This window comes from Calonectris borealis, chromosome Z, assembly GCF_964195595.1.
Source record: "Calonectris borealis chromosome Z, bCalBor7.hap1.2, whole genome shotgun sequence".
Taxonomy (NCBI): Eukaryota; Metazoa; Chordata; class Aves; order Procellariiformes; family Procellariidae; genus Calonectris; species Calonectris borealis.
This window is the reverse complement of record NC_134352.1, coordinates 9,551,974-9,571,271: the sequence shown is the minus strand read 5'-3', so window position 1 is coordinate 9,571,271 and position 19,298 is coordinate 9,551,974. Positions and strand designations below refer to the sequence as shown.

The 19,298-nt window shown below is 42.0% G+C and overlaps 1 protein-coding gene across 1 annotated transcript in view; it reads right to left on the bottom strand.

Annotated features, from left to right (window-relative positions):
* The window catches only part of GRIN3A (glutamate ionotropic receptor NMDA type subunit 3A), a 74,017-nt gene that overhangs the window by 41,643 nt on the left and 13,076 nt on the right, over positions 1-19,298 (bottom strand). Inside the window, exon 2 of the mRNA XM_075137186.1 lies at positions 2,037-2,641. Within this exon, the coding sequence (XP_074993287.1) occupies positions 2,037-2,641 (605 nt within the window). The remainder of the gene's footprint in view (positions 1-2,036; positions 2,642-19,298) is intronic.

The window sequence follows — 19,298 nt, the reverse complement described above, 5'->3', positions numbered from 1 at the left end:
GGTTTGTACATGTATATCTATATCCATATCCATATCAATATAGATAAAAGCATGCTTTGCCATGGACCAGATCTTGCCTTGTTCACAATCATTATTGTGCTCTTGGGTGGCATTTAAATGTCTGCACAGCCAAAGTAGGAGTGCAGTGTTGGCAATGAAAGCTCAGGTGTCATCTGTGGCAGCTTGTGGGACCGCTGTTTAATTACACGGTGCAGTTAAGGGAGGCGAAGCTCTGTGCCACTGTGCCTTCTCCATCCCTGCCCACCGCAGCTCCAAGGCTACATATCAAGACAGGTGGGTTCATTCAGACAGAAGAACGCCCAGATTAGTAAACGCTCAATTAAGCACCAGATAAAAGTTTCATCTTTGGAGGTGCACCACTGGCCTAAAAGCACCGTGCAATGGACAGGATTGGTCACAGTTAAGCCACTCATTGGTGCTTCACGTCCGAGAAATTATTGGTACCACTCAGAGGTAATAGTTATGCTGCTAACCCAAATACATCAGTACTGGCCATCAGGTATCTGTCTCACTTACACACTGTAAGAACAGCTGCAGTGATTCAGTACAAGGGTTTATCTTGTCTTTAGTAGGGTCCACAAGCAGATGCCCAGGGAAAAGCAGGATAAGCATATGATGCTTTTTTCTTTTCCACAATATCTTTACTGAGATGAAGGAACAAGAAATTTCATGAATGTGAAATTGCATGTTGTCTCCCAAAATATAACAAAAGCTACAGCAGTCACTGTTCATGAGAGAGCTAATAGTTTTCTGTAGAAAGCAATGATGAAGAAATATTTTGCAGGAATACATTTAGGAGCTTTAATTTTGCTTTCCTATTTCTTTGTCCCTTCCTTAACCCTCAAAAAGTCTGTTCGTAAAACTACTGTCCTCAAATACTTGTTACTTTAAAAAGCCTCTGGCTGAGTTTTACTTTTCAGGGAGTTAGGTATGATCTAGTTAAAATACCAAGAATAACGAGACAAGATATATATCACAAGTCAGTGGGGATATTGCAAGCCAGTGCACTATTTATTCCCAAGCCTTGTTTCACTCTTTGGAAACAGGGGATTTTTGACCCCTAAATTATGGACAAGGAACTGTTAGGGTCTCAAATGGTTGTGTTTTGAGCAGTGCTGTTACCACATTATTGTGAAGACACATCTCAGATATCATTTAAAAAAAAGTTGCAAACATGCAAAAAGCTTCAAGAACTTTTATCCGAACTCCATCCAACAAAATCTGCAGGCTGAAAACCAGGTGTAATGAGGGGAACACATGCAACAGTCACTGGATGTAAACTCGCTGATGAATTCACGTACTTAGCAAGGACCTCTTTGTTTGTTTTCAAACCATGCAATTTTTCCTCTCATATGTTAAACCCAGAATATTTCTAGAAGTGGATCCCCAAGCGGTTTTGGGAAAAACTTCAGTATAGTGACGTGCAGTGGTCTACAGGAATAGTTTTAGCAGAAGCTGACAGAGGAGCCTCCCGCCCCAAGCAACAGAGAGATCAGTTTGTAGTTTTGAGTGCTCTCACCAGCAGCAGTGGCCTCTGCGGTGGTCAAGGTGCATCTTTTTTATTTCTTTTTCATGGAAGCATACTAGCAAAGGCCACACAACTGCTTTTACACTCTCTGATTGCTTTGGTAGCACAAATATTCTTACTGTGTTTTGTATTCTCTCAGGTATCTCAAAACTTCAGAGAATTTGACACTAGCCCTGACTTTTTCTTCTTATATGCATAAACATAAATACAAGATACTTTCAGATCATAGTCTGTATGTTAGCCTATGTTAACTATGTGATCTCTACTTCTGTGGAACAATGTCTTCTTCTACAGCTAGCTTAATCTCCCTCTGTGGCTGTTTGTTTCGTTATTTGCCCAGAAGCAGGAGGAAATACTGAAACAAATGTGAGTATGAGGGAGGGTTAACAGCATGATAGCTAAGCCACTGAGAATGGTGGGGAGGAAAATTATTTTTCTTGTATACCACAAATATTAGCTACAAAAAAGAAAAAAAGGAAAAACCTACCTTGACAAATACTGCCCTGAAGTGATATTCCTTTCATCTGTATCCATGCAATTCATTGTACTTGGAATAAGAGCTAGCTCAGGTTGAATCATGGTGGCTGCTGCTACAGCTCTTGCTACCAGCTCCATGGCATCCTGTACGTAATGCTCAAAGACTGACTGTGTTGTCTTGCCATGAGCGATGAGACCCAGCGGCAAACCTTCTGTCCGCAGTTCTTCCACGTTCTGTGAATCCCCAATAATCCAGTGAAGTTCTGGAGGCATGACACCAAACTGGGTGGTTATTTCAAAAATCCTCCGCGTTTTTTCCATGTCGCATCCAAACATCACCATGGTAGACGTTGTGTCTTTGATGCTCTCCAGGTAAAACTGTAAGTAGTTCAGAAGGTCACTGGCTGAAGTGAGGTTTGCTGTGATGTTTATAATGGATCCCAGATGAAACTTGGAGCTCTGTTGTGTGAGGAAGAGAAAATCTGTGATGTTCCACTCCTCCTGGCATAGCATCAGGCTGAAGTTATACCAGTTGTTCATCGCAAGGATCGAGAAAGTGACGTCAGCATCAGAACTCAGTGAGTTTTCTAAACTCATCTGCAGGTGAAGGGGATTCTGTAGTTAAAAATATGAAAGACAACTGATCAGAAATATGCTGGACTCAGAGTTAATGAGTTTGCTTAATTTTTATTCATTCATTTAGTTCAAATTAACCACCTGTCAACCAAGAGAACTGTGTGAGAAACAGGGAAACTTAAACCCACCCAGCTTAAATGGACTGTGATTCATGGGCTTCCTCAGCTAGAGTTCTAGTCAACTTCAGTAGTGACTTATGACTGTGTTTCCAAGAATTTGTATTTCTTTCAATCCATTTGTACTTCTAGATTTCTTGGCATTGTCAGGCCAAGATTTCCCTGCTCTCCTATCAGGGGTATGAGAAGGTATGCCCTTACTGTTCAGGTTCAGTAAGGTTCAGGTTCCGCTCTTAATGTTCAAATTCAATGGATGCTGGCAAGTTCTTCGGTAAACAGTAAGAAAAATAAAGAAGAGCCCTCAGTTCTTTTTATTATTTCCTTTTTTTTGTAGTTGGGGGCTTTTTTTACACAGACACATAAGTAATCTAATTAAACAGATCACAGTCTACAATCAATGCACATCATGTACTGCCAATAAAAGACAAGAAGATTGATTCTTTGGTAAAGGACAAGTTACTGAACGCACAAGATGCTAAGATATGCAGACTGTGATTTCTGAGCTGGAAAATATTGGATAAATGAGCATTTCATATTCATTTTTAGCATGTCATTGCTGATATAACAGAACTTAACCTGTTACATTTCCCAACACCACTGCCCTTGGCTTTACCTTTTCCAGAAAAGGAGGAAAGATGTGAGGCTAATTCATCTGTTCTCTTGAGGTAAATATTTCTTCCTTTCTTATTATTTGATCCATAAATGCTTTTCTGTTACTCTTATTCCTCCCCCTTCCTTGGTCCCAAAAATAAAGTTAAACTTTATCTACAGATTTAGTAAGGAAGAAAAAAATTTAAGAATCCAAGCAATTTCTGGCATTCTGCTATGAAATAATTCTCTGCTCTACCAAAATGTTTCCATCAGGCCTTCAGTTAGCAGATTATATACTGTTCCAACTTTTGGTTTCAGCTGAGAACTTGACAGTCTTCAGTGTAGCTTTGCTAAAAAAGTTATTTTACTTCACACTGGCATTTGATTCCAGACATGAGACTGTTCAAAAACTGTGGATTACGATGCCTGTTTCAGTGCACCTTTTGGGTTGTGAGATCTTTGTTGTGACTTTGTATCAACGTTTGTCTGTATTCGTGCTCCCTCAAATTATATCTTATCCTACACAGATACTGAATTTTATCTTTCTATATATTAAGTTACTAAACTTAAAGACTAAACATACTTAAGGTCTGTTCTTCATTCTCTCACATTTTCAGTAGTTAATATGTATTATATGTAAGAGGGATCAAACCTTTACTGTGTTTAAAGTTGGTATAAAAAGCTGTCATTTTGATTTTAATAGTATTTTACTGATCATTATAGGTTCCAGTTTGTATGGATCTTAGAAATGTCATTCTGAATTTGGAATAATATGATAATTGCTCAATTTGCACTAGTTTTACTAAAATAAAACCCTGGGCTCTCCAATACAGAGGTAAGGGGTGGAATGAGAAAAAAATCCTGAAGAGCTAAACACCATTTATAAGCAGCAAGCTTTCATTGTGTTAATTTGCAGTTACATGAACTCATCATCTCTTTTCCAGAGCAGATAATTTAAATTCAGAGCTTGATAAAGAGAATACTGTAATTGAAGGTGCTCTCAGCTCTTTTTGTTATCTCTTGGTTTTGGTACCTGTGGCCTTTTTTTACACAGACACATGAATAAGCTAATTAAATAGATCACTGTCCACAATCGATGCACATCATGTACTGCCAACAAGACACAAAAGGATTGACTCTTTGATAAAGGACAAGTTACTGAATGCACAAGAAGCTAAGCTGTGCAGACTTTGTGAGTTCTATGCTGGAAAACATTGCCTACTAATTAAAACACACAGTTACTTCAGGGAAAAAAAACCACTGTCCATAATATCTGGGTTTAGGAAGCTGATTTGAATGTATTAGTCTCTGCCTGAATCCCAACAAACTTTTTTCCTGAGGTTATGAGATGATCAGATAAATTAATTCTAGTTTGTCCCTCACTGCAAATAGAAAGTAGAAAGGATTTTCCTTATGTCCTCTCTGTCTGAGATCAAGTAAAAGTATGTACACTTTTTACACGATGATCTGCCTCCAATCAGCGAAACTTTGCAAGCCTAGTGGCTTAGTTAATTTGAGTGTTCGAGAAGAAATTAGTTATTCAGTATACATAGAACATTTTGCATATATAAATGATAGCATGCAGCCTGACCATACCTGTATGAGGAAGAGCAAATGTCTTCAGATTATTCAGAAGCATAACATCCCAAGCATAGTGCTACACCTATTACGGTATAGGCTTGGGAATTAAAAAAAAAAACCTACTGCGTGCAGAAAAACAACCACGTGCTGATGAGTGATAGAAGTTAGCACTAACAGCTGTGTCCATACTGTTGAATAAAACAGTCCCAGGAAACAAACTTGAGCATTTGTACTGCTTAGTTTGCCCCTGGTCTGGTTTTGGCACATGCCAATTAGCTTTCTCATACCATGCGCTGGCAGTTTGGGTCCTAGCACACTTCGGGGATCACTCCCAGTAGGCAATATGGGTAAGACTGCATGGGAACTGGCTCTGCATCTTACCCAGCCCGTTTAGATCTCTGAAGACCTCTATGTCCTCATGCTAAACCCGGTGCATATGCACAGTTTCACATATGCAAGTCTGCTTCTGCTTGTCTACAGCACAGGTCTTCCAGTATTAGAGCACTTTGAACTGATATACACCAAAGGTAAAAATTACACCTTGGGGTCACTGGGCGTTACGCTGGGCCCAGAGCAAACATAGCACCAAGCACTTGCGGTCCAGAGAAAGTGAAACTCTGCCTCAGGGCCAGAAAACTGGACGTAATTTAACTCAGCAGTGCAGGTGAAGGCAGTTTCCGTCTGACTCGGTATTCTGAGGTGCAGGGCAGGACTCTCCTATAGCAGTGCAGCTACAGGCTTAGTCCTCAGGACCTCTAGTGTCGGTCCCTGTCCTATGTGCAATATACTTGGACGCATCAATGTGGTCCAAGAGACTGTTCTTGTATTGAGACACTGCTCCTTCACTGAATGAAGATGGATTTGGGATAACCTGGCTTAGACTGAGCCTGTGTTTAAAAGTGCTTCGTGGTGTGAAACCATCTGTGCTTCAGCTGTCACTTTCAGAAGTCCACAGGTGCATCTACATGAGCACTTACCACCACTGTGATTCATTAGTTGTTAATTTCCCTGTTAATGTGCTTGAAAGGTAAACGTTCAGCCCTGAAAAAGGAGCAAACACAGGCTCTTTTCTTTATTAAGTATATTGGGACTGCAAATCTGTCTTCAGAATTTTTCTGATGCAACAATATACATAAAATTCAGTTACTAGGTGTTTGTCTTCTGCTTAACTTTCAGCTGATTCTCAGCCCCCATGCAAACACCCCTGTAGATGTTGGAGACAAACATCAATTAATGTTTGCTTTGTACTGGAACTCAGGGAAGGGGATACTTGATGGGCCATGGTGTTTCACAGATCAACCAAGAACCTCTCTGGCCTCATCTAGTGAGTGGTTAGTTGATTTCACCGGTTTTATTCGCAAAAGGAGAGCCTTTTAGGAAAGGATGTGGAGATGTTTGGAGATGCTGGAATTTAACACCTTAATTTTTTTTTGAAAGGTTTATTTGTCATTTGGAAGATGCAGTTGAACATATAGGCCCTGAAAAAAATCACACAGAAGTCACATGTCAGTGTACATCCTTTGATATTACAGTGTTCTTAATGCTTTTAAACATTTTTATTGATTTGCCTTTCTTTAAAATAAACAATTACTGCTTTTTAATGAGGAACTTCCGAAAACTGTTTATTCAGTAATTCAGTAGTGATCACTGAGGCTGCATAATCTCATAGCAAAGGCTTTTGACAACTTAAATGATAGTTTAGATGTGTGTATCTTTGTGCTTGTCATGGAACAGAAGATTTATGAGATAGTATCAGTGCATTGAATTGTGCCCATCCATCCTTATTAAAGTTCTTAGGCAAACTCCTCCATTACCTCACTTTGGAAATTAAACTGTCAATTAAAGCTCATATGGAAATTCAATTGCTTTGTTTAAATTTGTCTTTAAGTTGTCATTAAAGATGACTTGCATCAGTTTTTCTTCAAATTATACAAACAGAGAATTAAATCTCATTTGAATAATGTTAATTGTGATCTATTTTTAATAATGTGTTTGCATTTACAGTGTCGCTAGCAAAAACATTTTCTGTTCTATGAGAGCTTAATTCTTTATTGCACGTCATTAGCTGCTGTTTTATAAACCAGCCATGATCAAGTGACTTCAGTTTTTACTGGGTAAAGAACAGGCCTAGAATCCTTAATTTCTGACTAATCGCCTTCGGATCAGATACCAACAGTCTTTCCACTGACTTTCAGTGGGCTTTGGACCAAGCCATTCACAGAATATTAAGCTTTACATGGTCTGATGTGTTTTGCTCCCATACATCAGCAGAGACCGTAACTACTTATTTGCTTTTTGTATCCCAATCAGAGCAGTTTTACAGTTTTATTGCATGAGACACCTGAGATAGCAGGTTCATTTAACAACTGAAACGTGATTTGCATTTCATTAATGCAATATTTTTCAAGCCTCCATTTCAGTAGTCTGTAGACCCATCCTTAGCCCTTGTAAATCTTGTGAGCACAAATGCTGGAGCGGGACTGACTTACACCCTGAAGGATCTGGCTGTTTAGCTCTTCAACAAAATTTGTAATGCTAATTAGGCATGGTCACAGTGACATTTTATTTGACATTATGATAGCTTCATTAGCAGACTTAAAAGCATATATGTGACTATTCTTTTGCTGTGTAAAAGTAAATAATACACAGAAAATATTATTCCCCTCTGACTCTTGGGGGCAAAGGCTGTGCTCAAATACATATTTATGATAAGAAATACAAAAGAGAAAACAGGCGATATAATTACATCAGAGGAAGCTCCACTGAAGGAAAAAAAATAAAAGCCTTCTGGCTTACAGTGCAGCTATGGGGACACAGCTTTACAAACAGAGCTGAATGGCAGCTGTGAGCAAGCTGATGCTGCAGCTTCAAAAACTGTGAAGCTCTTTCTTCCATGGTTGAAATTATAAAATCTAGGCTTAAAACCCAGTTCCTTAAAGGCTACAGGCACACCTATTGCTTCTTCCTTTCATGCCATGAAAAAAGATGCTATGAAATGTTATTTTATTTTTTTAATATCTGCCTTACTGCTGAAACTGCAACGTTTCAAGGAGGATTTTGTGTTGGCAGCTGACAGACCGTGGGAAGGACTTCAGATGGAGAGGTCCTGCTGCCCTGCCCGGCCAGACGCTGAGCTGCATCCCAGTCGCTGCGCGGTCCACCCGGCAGCAACAGAGAGAAGGTGTTCTCCAGCATGTCCACCTCGGGGCTGCAGGTTCCCACAGCGGAGGGTGAAGCATCCAGGTTTTCTTCTCAAAACCCATTCTGCAGCTTCCGCAGAGATACAAGCGGTGTGCAGGGCAGGCAGGCATCCCTCTGCTCCCCTGTGAAGAGCTGGGCCCGCATGTTGTGCTGCTCCTGCGCTCTCTCCCGGTCCCAGTTAAACCCCCAGAGCCTTGTCATGGATGTCAGTAAGCATTAGATTTGGCTTCTAGGCTTTCATCCAGCAAAACACCTAAGCATCTGTATAAGAAGCAGCATCAGCATGATTAAAAATATCATTAGTACGTTCCTTCTGCCATTTAGACTTTTGGTTCTCTGGGGAAGAAAATCCCAAACCTGCTTTGGCCCAAAAAGAGGAGGATGGCTTCATGAATTCCTCTTTTTCTTGTCTTGCACATCTGTTTCCACATACACACCTGTTCGACCAAGACTGTAATTTGAAACAGGGTAGGTCCCCACACCAACAGCTATTTTTTGCAGATGGTTTGAAAGCTTCTGAGAGAGAAAAGCGAGCTTAGACTAGCCAGAGCGGTACTGACTCCTGCAGCAAAAGACGCCTGGCATCCATCCAGGCAACGCTTATAAGCAGATCCTAACAGGGCACTGATTGTTGATTTTAAAAACCACAAAACCACAGCAGTTAGATTAATTTAAGTCCCGACTTCGTTCGTCCTGAAAATGATTTCTCTCGTTAGACCAGTCAGTCATGACTTGAGATTGCTCAGCCTCTCTAATGCCTAGGTACAAATACTCCAAACTAATCTGACTATGTACAGCTCTCTACAAGGTCAAAGAGGCAATATAAAATATGAACTTTCAGCTGTTCTTGCAAAGTAAGACCCATTATTTATCTTCACAGCCACTTATAAATTATCATAAGTAATACTACTTTAAAAACTTCAAGGTGTTCTTTGCTCCAGGAGGAAAAAAATAATCCAACATTTAGTTTGACAAAGAATATTTCAAACGGATGCCAAGAGCCAAAATAGTTTTGCCTTCCCTAAAATGCTTCATTATAGTTAAGAAAAGACACATGATTGCTAATACAAATAGATCAGGGGGAGCTGCATTAATTCTCCATGATAGGCTTTCCTCCATCATTAAAATGGCAATGCAAAACTCTAGAGAACCACATCTGCTCCGTGGTACACTTCAAATGGGAGAAAGAGGTGGCCGGGTCCATGTCTGTGACTCTTCCTCCCAAGTGCTACAGCACTATAATCGATGTCTGCAAAGCTCTTGCAAATGTTTGGGTAAAAAATGCCAGGAGATACTGAGTGTGAATATTAGCCACAATGGACAATTGTTACTGCACGGTATTATTTTCTAGAAGATCAACACTGTTATGGAATCAGGTTGTCACAAGTAAGTGAGCACTTGCCAGCAAGAGCAAGGAGATCTTGGCTACCTCTACCCCAGGCTCTCTTTCTAATGCCATTTCCCAGTAACACATTTTCTTAGGGCTCGCCTCATCTAGACTGTCATGTTTGTGAGCCAGATTTCTCATTTGGCATTTGTGCTGTAGCTACCCCATTACAGGTCTTCCCACACTTGTAAAGAATGCAAGATACAGTGGCCGTTTCCCCGGAGGTCCATCTTTTCGTGGTTCTTCTGAATGCCACTGTAAGCTTGAATGGTTGGAAAATAGCATTTAGCAGAATTTAACTCTTCCCTTAAGGAGAGGTGGCATTCAACTAACTCAAAGCTCTTCAGCAGACTGTCTAGGGGAGTTCGTGTGCCTCTCTGTTGAGAAGCACCTCACAAACATTGGTGCTTTTCACATCCTTGCTATCAGTCAGAAGGGCTCTGTTTTAAAGTGACTCCCAAGCAGGCAGTCTGAGTTTTCCCGCACGTGTTATTCAGGGGATGCTCAGGAGAAGGGCTTTTTTCCCCCAGTTTTTGGTTCATGAGGGCAGGTAGCAATTCAGCTGTTGACAGCAGCAGAGCCAAAACCGTGGCAGCGCCTGGGAGCAGACAGTGCTTGGGCTCGCTGAGATCTGCCTCCTTGGTCCTCACCTTTCTAACATCTGAGGTGCAACGCAGGAAGACCCTGTGGTAAAGAAATTCTGAAAACACATCAGTGGTGCTGTTTTAACTTGAAGAACATTATTAAGAGCATTCTGTGTGTATCTGTGTGTATGCGTCTGCTAACGGAAGAACTCTTATTAGCCTTTTAGAGTGATTACTAATGACCCTAGATCAAGGATATAGGTGCGATCAGGCTGCAGTAATAAAATGTTACTTGGATTACCAAGAAATCAGTTCAAAGGCTGCTGAAAAAAACGAACGGGGTTGTATCAGGGATCCCCAGAAGTGCTATCACAAGATGACAGCAGAAGCCTTGACACTGCAAGCACAAGATGGCACCAGAGGAGCCAGGGCTAAAAATCACAACTCACCAATGGTCAGCTGCTGGTCACTAGGAGATTGCAACCTTGGGAGCTGAGTAAAACTGGGTTTAGGGAGAGCAAAGAAAAGTATCCAATATGTAATAAGTACCAGATACCGCAAATGTGGATGTAAGGTGGAACTGCAAACGAATGAGGAATGGGCAGGTAAGTAGAGCAGACATGCAGACAGCATTAACAAACATGTAACAGTGACCAAAAGCAAATCCAGAGGAGTAAGAAACTCCCGCCGTCAACATGATACTCCTCCCTGTAGAGATCTTGGGACACAGATGACTTGCCGTTAACAACCCCCACCCCTGAAAACACACACGCACCTGCTGTCTCCCTAAAGAATATTTGTGATGCCGACCTTGGGACCCAGAAGTGCACGGAAGGGTGAGCCCAACACCTGAGAAATTGATACGGGAACTGCGCGTATGACAAGTTGAACTTGAACTCGGTAACGTTACTGAGAATGAGCTGTAGTACTTGGATAATTTGCCTGTAAGTGTTAGCATCATTGGGACCAGTAATACTACTTAGATTAGACTGCTAGGACTTTAGTTAGACTAACAATAAATTCTTGGCTTTGCATATAGAATGGGTTTCTAAAACTCATGTTAATTGCATGCGGTGTTTGCTGTGATGCCTCACTCTTGAGGACTACCGTTAACACAGTGCAAAAGTTGGCAGAGAATTTGGAAACCAAGGCTGTAATTACAATTACATTGCCAAGCATTGCTCCACACCAGGCTTCTTGGCATGTCACCCCTGACGGCTTCTCAGCGTAAAGGGCTCTTGCAACAGCATTCCCATCCTTGCCCTGTTACAGCTTCCACTTTCCCATCAGCAAAATGGACATGTTGCAGTATATCACTAGAAAATGCTACTTTTTCACAGCACAACGGGCTACGAGTTCTGTATGACCTAGCTTTTTAGGCATGAGCAAAATTCTGGCCGAATGAAAAGAAACTAATTCTGAAAGAAAATGTAGAATATAAAGAGAGGGAGTAAGGAGAAGACTGATTGATGTTATGTAGGCAAAAGAAGTTTGATCCCATTTTACAAAAGCAGATATTGTCCTTTCTGATACGCACCGGGTGTACCCATACAGCATTTAATCCAATTAGATTTTATTCACCATTAACACCTGCAGCAAGGAATAAAATCTGGAGCACTGTTTTCACTCACCAGTCCAATTCCAGCGTGGCTTGAAAGTGTCTTCAACTCTTCCTGAGCATTTGCATTCCCCATACTCTCAGTAGCTGTGCCCCCGTGTCTCATTATTTTTACAAACGACTATGTGCCTATCAACAGGCTGTGCAACCCTATCTGGTGTTCGCACTTCGGCAGAGTGGAACTAGGTCATTTGATCTCGGAGACAAACGGGGAAGGAGGTGGCAGTTCAACACAGAAACCTTCCCCGTTCGTCCTGAGCCAATGCTGCACAACAGCGTTCAGGATGTGGCGTGCAGGGCTGTCCGGCTGCAGGCAGCACCGCCGGCACAGGACAGCCCCGGCTGCGGTGGGACTCCCCGCACTCCCCGCAGGGCACTGGGTGCTGCTTCCCGAGGACAATGACCAGTGACTGAATTAGCCTCTTTGTCTCTACGGGTCCCTGCCTTCGGAGAAATACCCCCGGGTTGTGGTGCGTGCAGTTATGCGTGGAGCAGTCACTGAAACGATAGCTGCATGTGGCAAAATACAGTGGGAGAAATTAATTCTGACTCATGTCCCGTTCCTCAGAAAGCCAGCACCAGCTCATCATCGCATCCTCTTCTGCTGGGCCTTGCTCCAGGCATGTTCCACAGGATTAATTTTACCTGTAGGTGCATTTTGCTCTATATTGATTTTTTGTATGAAAGAAAGCTGAGAATTAAGCTTGCAAGGACTGATCTCTTAACTCTATTAAATGAGGCCAGGGTAGATTAAGTTAGTAGTTCATCTTTCTAAGGCTAGACATTTAAATCATGGCTTTAAGGTGAATTCTTGTGTGTACTTGCTTGGCTTAAAATCAGAAAGAGAATTTAAACATCTCCAATTGAGGTTTCTTATTTAATACACAATAATTTAATCAGAAAGATGGGAAATTAGAAAGAAGAGTTGTAATGGGCTCTCAGGGCAGGGGGTGAGCAGGGGAAAAAAAAATTTAAAAATCAAAGATTTCTTTTAAAACCAAATACACTCTGCGTGTGGTGGGGCAGGGACCTGACAGAGGAGACCGGCCACCAGGACACGCCATCCTGAGTGGCTGTGAAATGCCACTCGCTGCCTGCCCAAAGTCCACGATGCTGCCCCACCAGCCAGCCTAGGAGGGTCTCATCCTGCACGGGCATCCTCACCTTGCTGGGCACCTTTCACTAATTGCATCATGCGGTGAAGCTACTTTCCTTAGCAGGAGGCAGTTTGTTTGCATAAGAAATAGCTCAAGGATAAGTGCCACTCAACACCAGCAGTTGCTGCAGGAGGAAAAAATAAATAAACTGGGAGGTATGATGTTTGTTAGGTCCTCGGCTGCACATTTACTATCTTTCAACATAAGACAAGAATCTGACTTTTGAAAATGCAACAGAGCTTAGTGACTTATATTCACTGAAAATTTTTTAATCACTGCTCCCTATTTTTCTTCCCAGTCCTGAATTAATTCATTGTCCTTAAAAAAAAAAAAAAAAACCCAACAAAACCCAAAAGAAGTTTGTGGCAGTATTTGCAAATTGCTTTCCTGGGCACGCGAAGCACAAAATAAGGCATGATCCTGTAACCAGGAGGCGCCTACCCCCCCCGCCCCCAAAGGCAGAAGCATTTGAGTTTCCAATAAAGCATATAGCAACTACCCACAAAAGTGTGTGACTGTGCAGAGCCCGTTACCAAGGCACACAGGGAGAGGAGGAGGAGGAGGAGGAGGAGGAGAAAGGGGCCCTGGCTGGCTGTCGAATATAGAAACTGTGCGATCCGGTTTGAAAACCCTGCCTCATCGCGTGCTCCCTTTGCAAGCAAACCCCGCTCTGTAGAATGGGGATAACCCCCTCCGCAGTGCCCTGGGGGCACAGGACACTAGCGTGGCATGGCCAGGCTTCTCGCTCCTTTGTGAAACAGCTCTCTGCCCATCTTAAGGCTTACAGCAAGATAAATATTTCACACCCTTTTACAAAGGGAGACATCAGAGGGGAAAAGGGGGAGGGAAAAAAAAAAAAGAGGTTAAGTCACACATCTGGAGAATATACCAAGATCTTGCTAGAAGCAGAATCTAGGGCTCAAATCTCCTGTTGCTTCCCATGCTAGACACAGCTGCCTCAATAGATAAAACAATGTGCAAAGTAACAAACAGACATTTATTTTATGGGTTATTGTTAAATAATTTGGGCATTTGTACCATTACACTACTTACAGTGCGCTAGTCTGTCCATCGTCTGGAAGTGTTACCCATGCCACTGATACTGGCCTCATCAGGACCCCATATCTGCAAGCATTTGGATACTGTGATTTCCTCATGAATCTTAACTGGGTAAGCGACTTACTAATTAGCCATTGTATTCCAAAAGAGCCCTGGGTACAGAGTGATGAAATGACACCTTACTGTAGTAGGTACTTCACAAAGCATAAAGTGGTTTACAGCAAGTATTGTGGTGAGGGTTGGAGAATATATCAAAAATCACCACCCATGCCTGTTTCATCCTTTGATTTATAATGTGCAAGATCATCAGGTGAACATTTACAGCTCCTAGTTTTGACTCAATCTTCTGCTCTCATCTAAATGCTTGACAGAAAATACACAACACCGTCACTTCTCTACTATGCACAAATATTTGCATAGATGACTGCTACCAGGTTTTCTTTTACTCTCCACCTAGCATGGACATGTAGATCAACAATGAAGTGACTGCACCGAGCTTGTAAATCACTATAAACTATGAATGATACTTACTAATCCCTCCTTCGTACTGAGTTTGGACTCAGTGGAGCAGTGGTAACTGATACTTCATAAGCTTTAAGCAATGTGTCCATCCATATGTGTGTAGTATGTATAGTGGGCACAGACAAGATAAGTACGTGACCGTGCACACTGGGAAAAACAGCATGCCACGCTTGGTGGGACCATCTGGCTGTACCGAAGATTCGTACTGCTGTCTGACACCATCACCCGCCAGAAGCTAGCACTAATCACAAGACACTGGCACTGGCCAAATAAATTTAATTCTCTTTTCCTTCGGCTCTGCCTGTGGCAAGTGCAGTTGGTCCCAGTATCACGCTGTCAGGAGAAGCTCGTCACCCTTCCCCTGTAGATCCCTTTCCTCCTGCAATTGCATAAAAGCACCGTATGGACAAATCACTACCGGTGGCAATGAACCCCAACAACTGCCCGGGTGCAGCAGCTCTAGAGAGAAATTTCTGCCCTACAGCCTTCCCTCTCTTTTTGTTGTGCCGCTGGTGCTCAACGCGCAGCCCGGGGGCAAGCTCTGCAGCAGACGCCAGCAGCCACTGGGGAGGCTGGAGAGCTGCCTAAACCATGTAGCATTGAAAAAAAATTTGGAAATCCATGCTGCATCAAAGAAATACAAGATCTTCGCTTGTTAATGAGAAACTCAATACCATATGGACAAAAATAACTCGGCATACTGCTCTTACCAGCAAAACCTTTGGTGGTGGGGAAGTTTACCCTTGTAGAAAAAAATAGTGAGGAACAGCTGGACAAACTGTTGTGACAGAATTAAATACCAAATTTACTTCATTGTAAATAAAGTTCTTCATCCTACCTATTTATGAAAAAACTTATTTGTACTGCTACTTTACATTTCTTGAGGGGGAAAGGGAAAAAACTGTTGTGGCAGGTTAATAGGGGTTGGCTTCGTTTATGAGAAGGTAATGAAAGTAACAGCAACAATTTAACAGGCTGGATGTTACTGATGGGAAGAATGCTTTGCAGCATGGAAATGAGGGGAAAGGCCTTTACAAATCTATTTTTTTGATACTGGCTCTACCTTCTCTGCTGCAATTCCTTTAAATTTCTACTGCCTCCGTATCCCCCTCTTATAAAGTAATATATCTCCTCCTTAAAGTTATGTAGGGTTTGCAGCAACTCTGTGACAGCTGAAAACCACTATACTCATTGCAAAACACCCATTACCCAAGTACATTGGGTATTTAATTTATTTTTTAAGAGCTTTGTGCTTTAGGATCTGGTAAGGCTGCACATTTCTGTGAATCAAAAGGCTCTCAAATACTCCGAACCAAATGAATCAATAAACTCTTGTCTGTGCTTGAGCTTCTGACGGACATACAAGACATTTTCTTCCCCACAGCTCAGCTCTTCCTGCCCTGGCCCACGTGATGACACGTATGGATGCTATGCTTTCTCTAGGTCAGCTCTTTAACTGTGATGTCAGCAGATGGCTGATGAGTGATCGCAGCTGAGGAAGAGGCCCTCAGCTCCTGATAATGAACTCTACGAGCATTTTGACGCACTTGGCCAGACCAAGCTCTCTGTGGGCACGCTGGGTGCAGCTGGGGCAAATAGCATCTTTATTTGCGTAGCTGCAAATCCGAAAGCATGAGACGCATTAATGGATCTGCCTGCGTATGACTGCCCTCCTCTGCACTTAGTGGCTTATAAACTCTTAAAGCATAGCAGCTGTAACTCGTTTTGAATGGCACCTTGTTCATCGGAGCCACCATCCTTCCTACGGCCTTCGCCAGTCCAGCGATACAGACTAATATCACAGTCGAGTCCTATGGACTAGAAGAAATAATGACATTTGTGAATTTAACAAACAAGACAGAAGTTATGAATTTAATGATCCGGGAGCCAGTCTTGAGTTATGCAAAATACATTGAGTTAGGTATTCACAAAATTGCTTCAGCATAATTGTCGCCACGTGGATTGTTTGCAAACAGCTAGCACAAACTACTTAGTGTTAATCATTTGTTCCGTGACATAGTTAGTCATGCACTATTTCTGCTTCTTGAGTGGGTGATTGTATCCTCCTAAAGGAGAGGGTAAGAACCAGCGAAAACGAAGCGCGCCCTGGGAGTTTAACATGGATAAGCGCTTGTGATAAAATACGAAAGCGTCATGTCTCACTAATCTCAGCAAGATGTTTGCATCTATCCATCTCCATGCAAATAATCCGCGATGACTCTGCAGAGTCTGGTGAACCAAGCCTGGGGACAAGGAATTCACATCGACTATTTTTGGCGCCGTGATTCTTTTTAACTCTCTGAACAAGGGGAAGCGTTGCAGAGGAGTATCTAATTCCCCCAGACAACCTGAAAGGAAGGGATGACAGACCACCGCTCCTATGAGTTTGGCAAGAACATACGATTAAAGCCGCTGTCTCTCTCTGCAGGAAACGGTACTCCTTCGGGGAGAGAGAACCTATAATAAAAAAATCACAAAAAATATATTTTCCCTGAAGAAATAGGAACGTGGGTTTTTTTCTTTCCCCATTTCAGTTTCCTGTTTACAGGATGCTAGCGCTTGAATGCAAGTCTTGGTCAGTTTTCCAAAAGTTAAATTATACTTCTACACATTTCACTGACCTGGAATGGAACTAAGGAAGGTGAAAAACCATAACCTCTGAATTTTGTTGTAATATTGCTTTGATATTTGGCATCAACATGGAGGTTGCACTGCCCCGTCTGAGCAAGGGAACTAAAATATTCTGTAAAATTCCCTGCTTAAAACCCTTGGTGGTACCACACAGAACACCATAATGTATTATTAATAAATTGGAGTGAAACAGCTAGCTGACTGTGTGAATGAAAGGGAGAAAGAGACACTCACAGATAGCAGGATCTTCTGTGAAAGGTTTGCCTTTTTTTCCTGAAAGGTACGCAACATTTCTTTGGAGACCACTCTTAAAATGACTGAAGATATTATACGTGCTTGAGCATACTGATTGACACACACGTGGACTGCTAAACTGTGGGGGGGACACCAGGCACAGAGATGCGAGGGCTGCAGGAACAACACCCTCCAAGCTCACGGCGAAGGCAAAGGGAATCAACCCACCAGTCTCCTGGCCCACGCCGTGCGACTGGAAGCACCGCTCCGCTCAAATAAAGTCCTCTGCAAAGAAAGACTTCGTGAACAGTGGAGAACTTGCTCTCTGGGTTGGCTGTTTCTTCCTCTCACTGCTAATACTCTTAAAAAGGATGGATGCCGCAGCACCACACAACAGCTCCAATGGCCACCACACTGTCATGTTGGGCAGTGGTAAAACTGCAGATTCAGCGCGTTGTTTACAGACAGGCAATGGTTATTGCTGGCTTTGACAGCTTTGGACAACTTTCAACCTTCCAGAGGAAACTTCTGACAAAGCAAGGAAATCCATCTGGAATTCTCCATGCCCGGGCTGGTAGACCAGTAACTATTCCAGTACTCAGCCCATACGTATTTTCCCAGTGTGTCGGAGAAGACTGAATTTCCCACCTGAGTCCCCTCTTCAATGGTCAGACTGCATACTCATTTCTCCCCCTCTTACTGACAATAAGCCATTTCGCTGCTTATTATTCTCTAATAAGGTTGTAATAATTTTGTATGACTCTCAGAAGACATGCATTTGCTCTCATAGTGCTGGCATAATACGGATCCACAAAAAGATTAATTGTCTGAATTATCCTTAGTCAGTGCATGGCTTTCTGTGGATTTTTAAGTGAAGGGAACTCTTTGGAGAAAATAAGGCAAAGTCAGGTAAAATTAAAGGTTAAAGTCGATACAAGTGTTAAGTTCGCTTATGAATACAGTTTTAGTTTCACAGCAACAAGCCACAGATCCTGTTGGACTAGCTCCTCACCCAAAGCAGAGCCCTACCACACTTAAATGAACAGGAAGTCTGAATATATATTGGTCTGGGTTTTTTAATGATGGCAATTGCATCAGAATCAACACATAGATACTCACATGAATGAAATGATTCGCTTCAGCTGTTCTTGTTCTCCTCAACATTTGCTTTTCATGAACATTCCAGTAATCAAATTACACTAGGACAAATGCTCATAGAAAATGAATAGCAAAACCAAACACTTGCAGTATTTGCAAGTTCCAGCTTCCATGTGTATCTCCAATTCCTGTGTTTTTCAGATTAGAAGAGAAAAAAAAAAATCACGCGGCTTAGCCAAACAACCAAAACCCTATCTCAAGCTGGTCCCTATTCAAAGCCAGTGAAGTAAAAGAAAGCTTTTCATACATTTTTTCATACATTTTTTGGAAGGCTCTGGGATGCAGTTATTCCTAATGCTTATGTTGTTTGTGCTTGTTCCTGAAATTTAAGGTGGTTTTCAGGCAGAAAAAAAATGTCTATAATTATCAGACGTATTATTCACTGTGAATTCTCCGTTCGTTTTCCTCTTAAGGTACACTTCTGGGGAGGAATACAAGAGCAGTATGATCTGGGCAACAAGCTCCCATTCTCTGTCAAGCAAAGCATCTTTCGTATGCTAATCATGTGGTATGCTGCACCCCACCACAGGTCTCAATTTGCAATTTATTCTTTTGCTGTAAACCTGTAAGGGTTGTGAATGCCCAAGGAGGACATCGCGGCACAGCTAACTTTCACATAACTACATGTTACATATTTATATGCACTGTCAAAATGGTGGGAAGATATGAAATTCAGTTTCACTGGAATCTAGCAGGCTGAGCTATTTATAAATAAGTGTCTTATTTTTGGTGCTCTTCAGCGAATGTGATGAACAGTGAGTGATGAGCAATTTATGTTGCTGATCATTTGTATCACA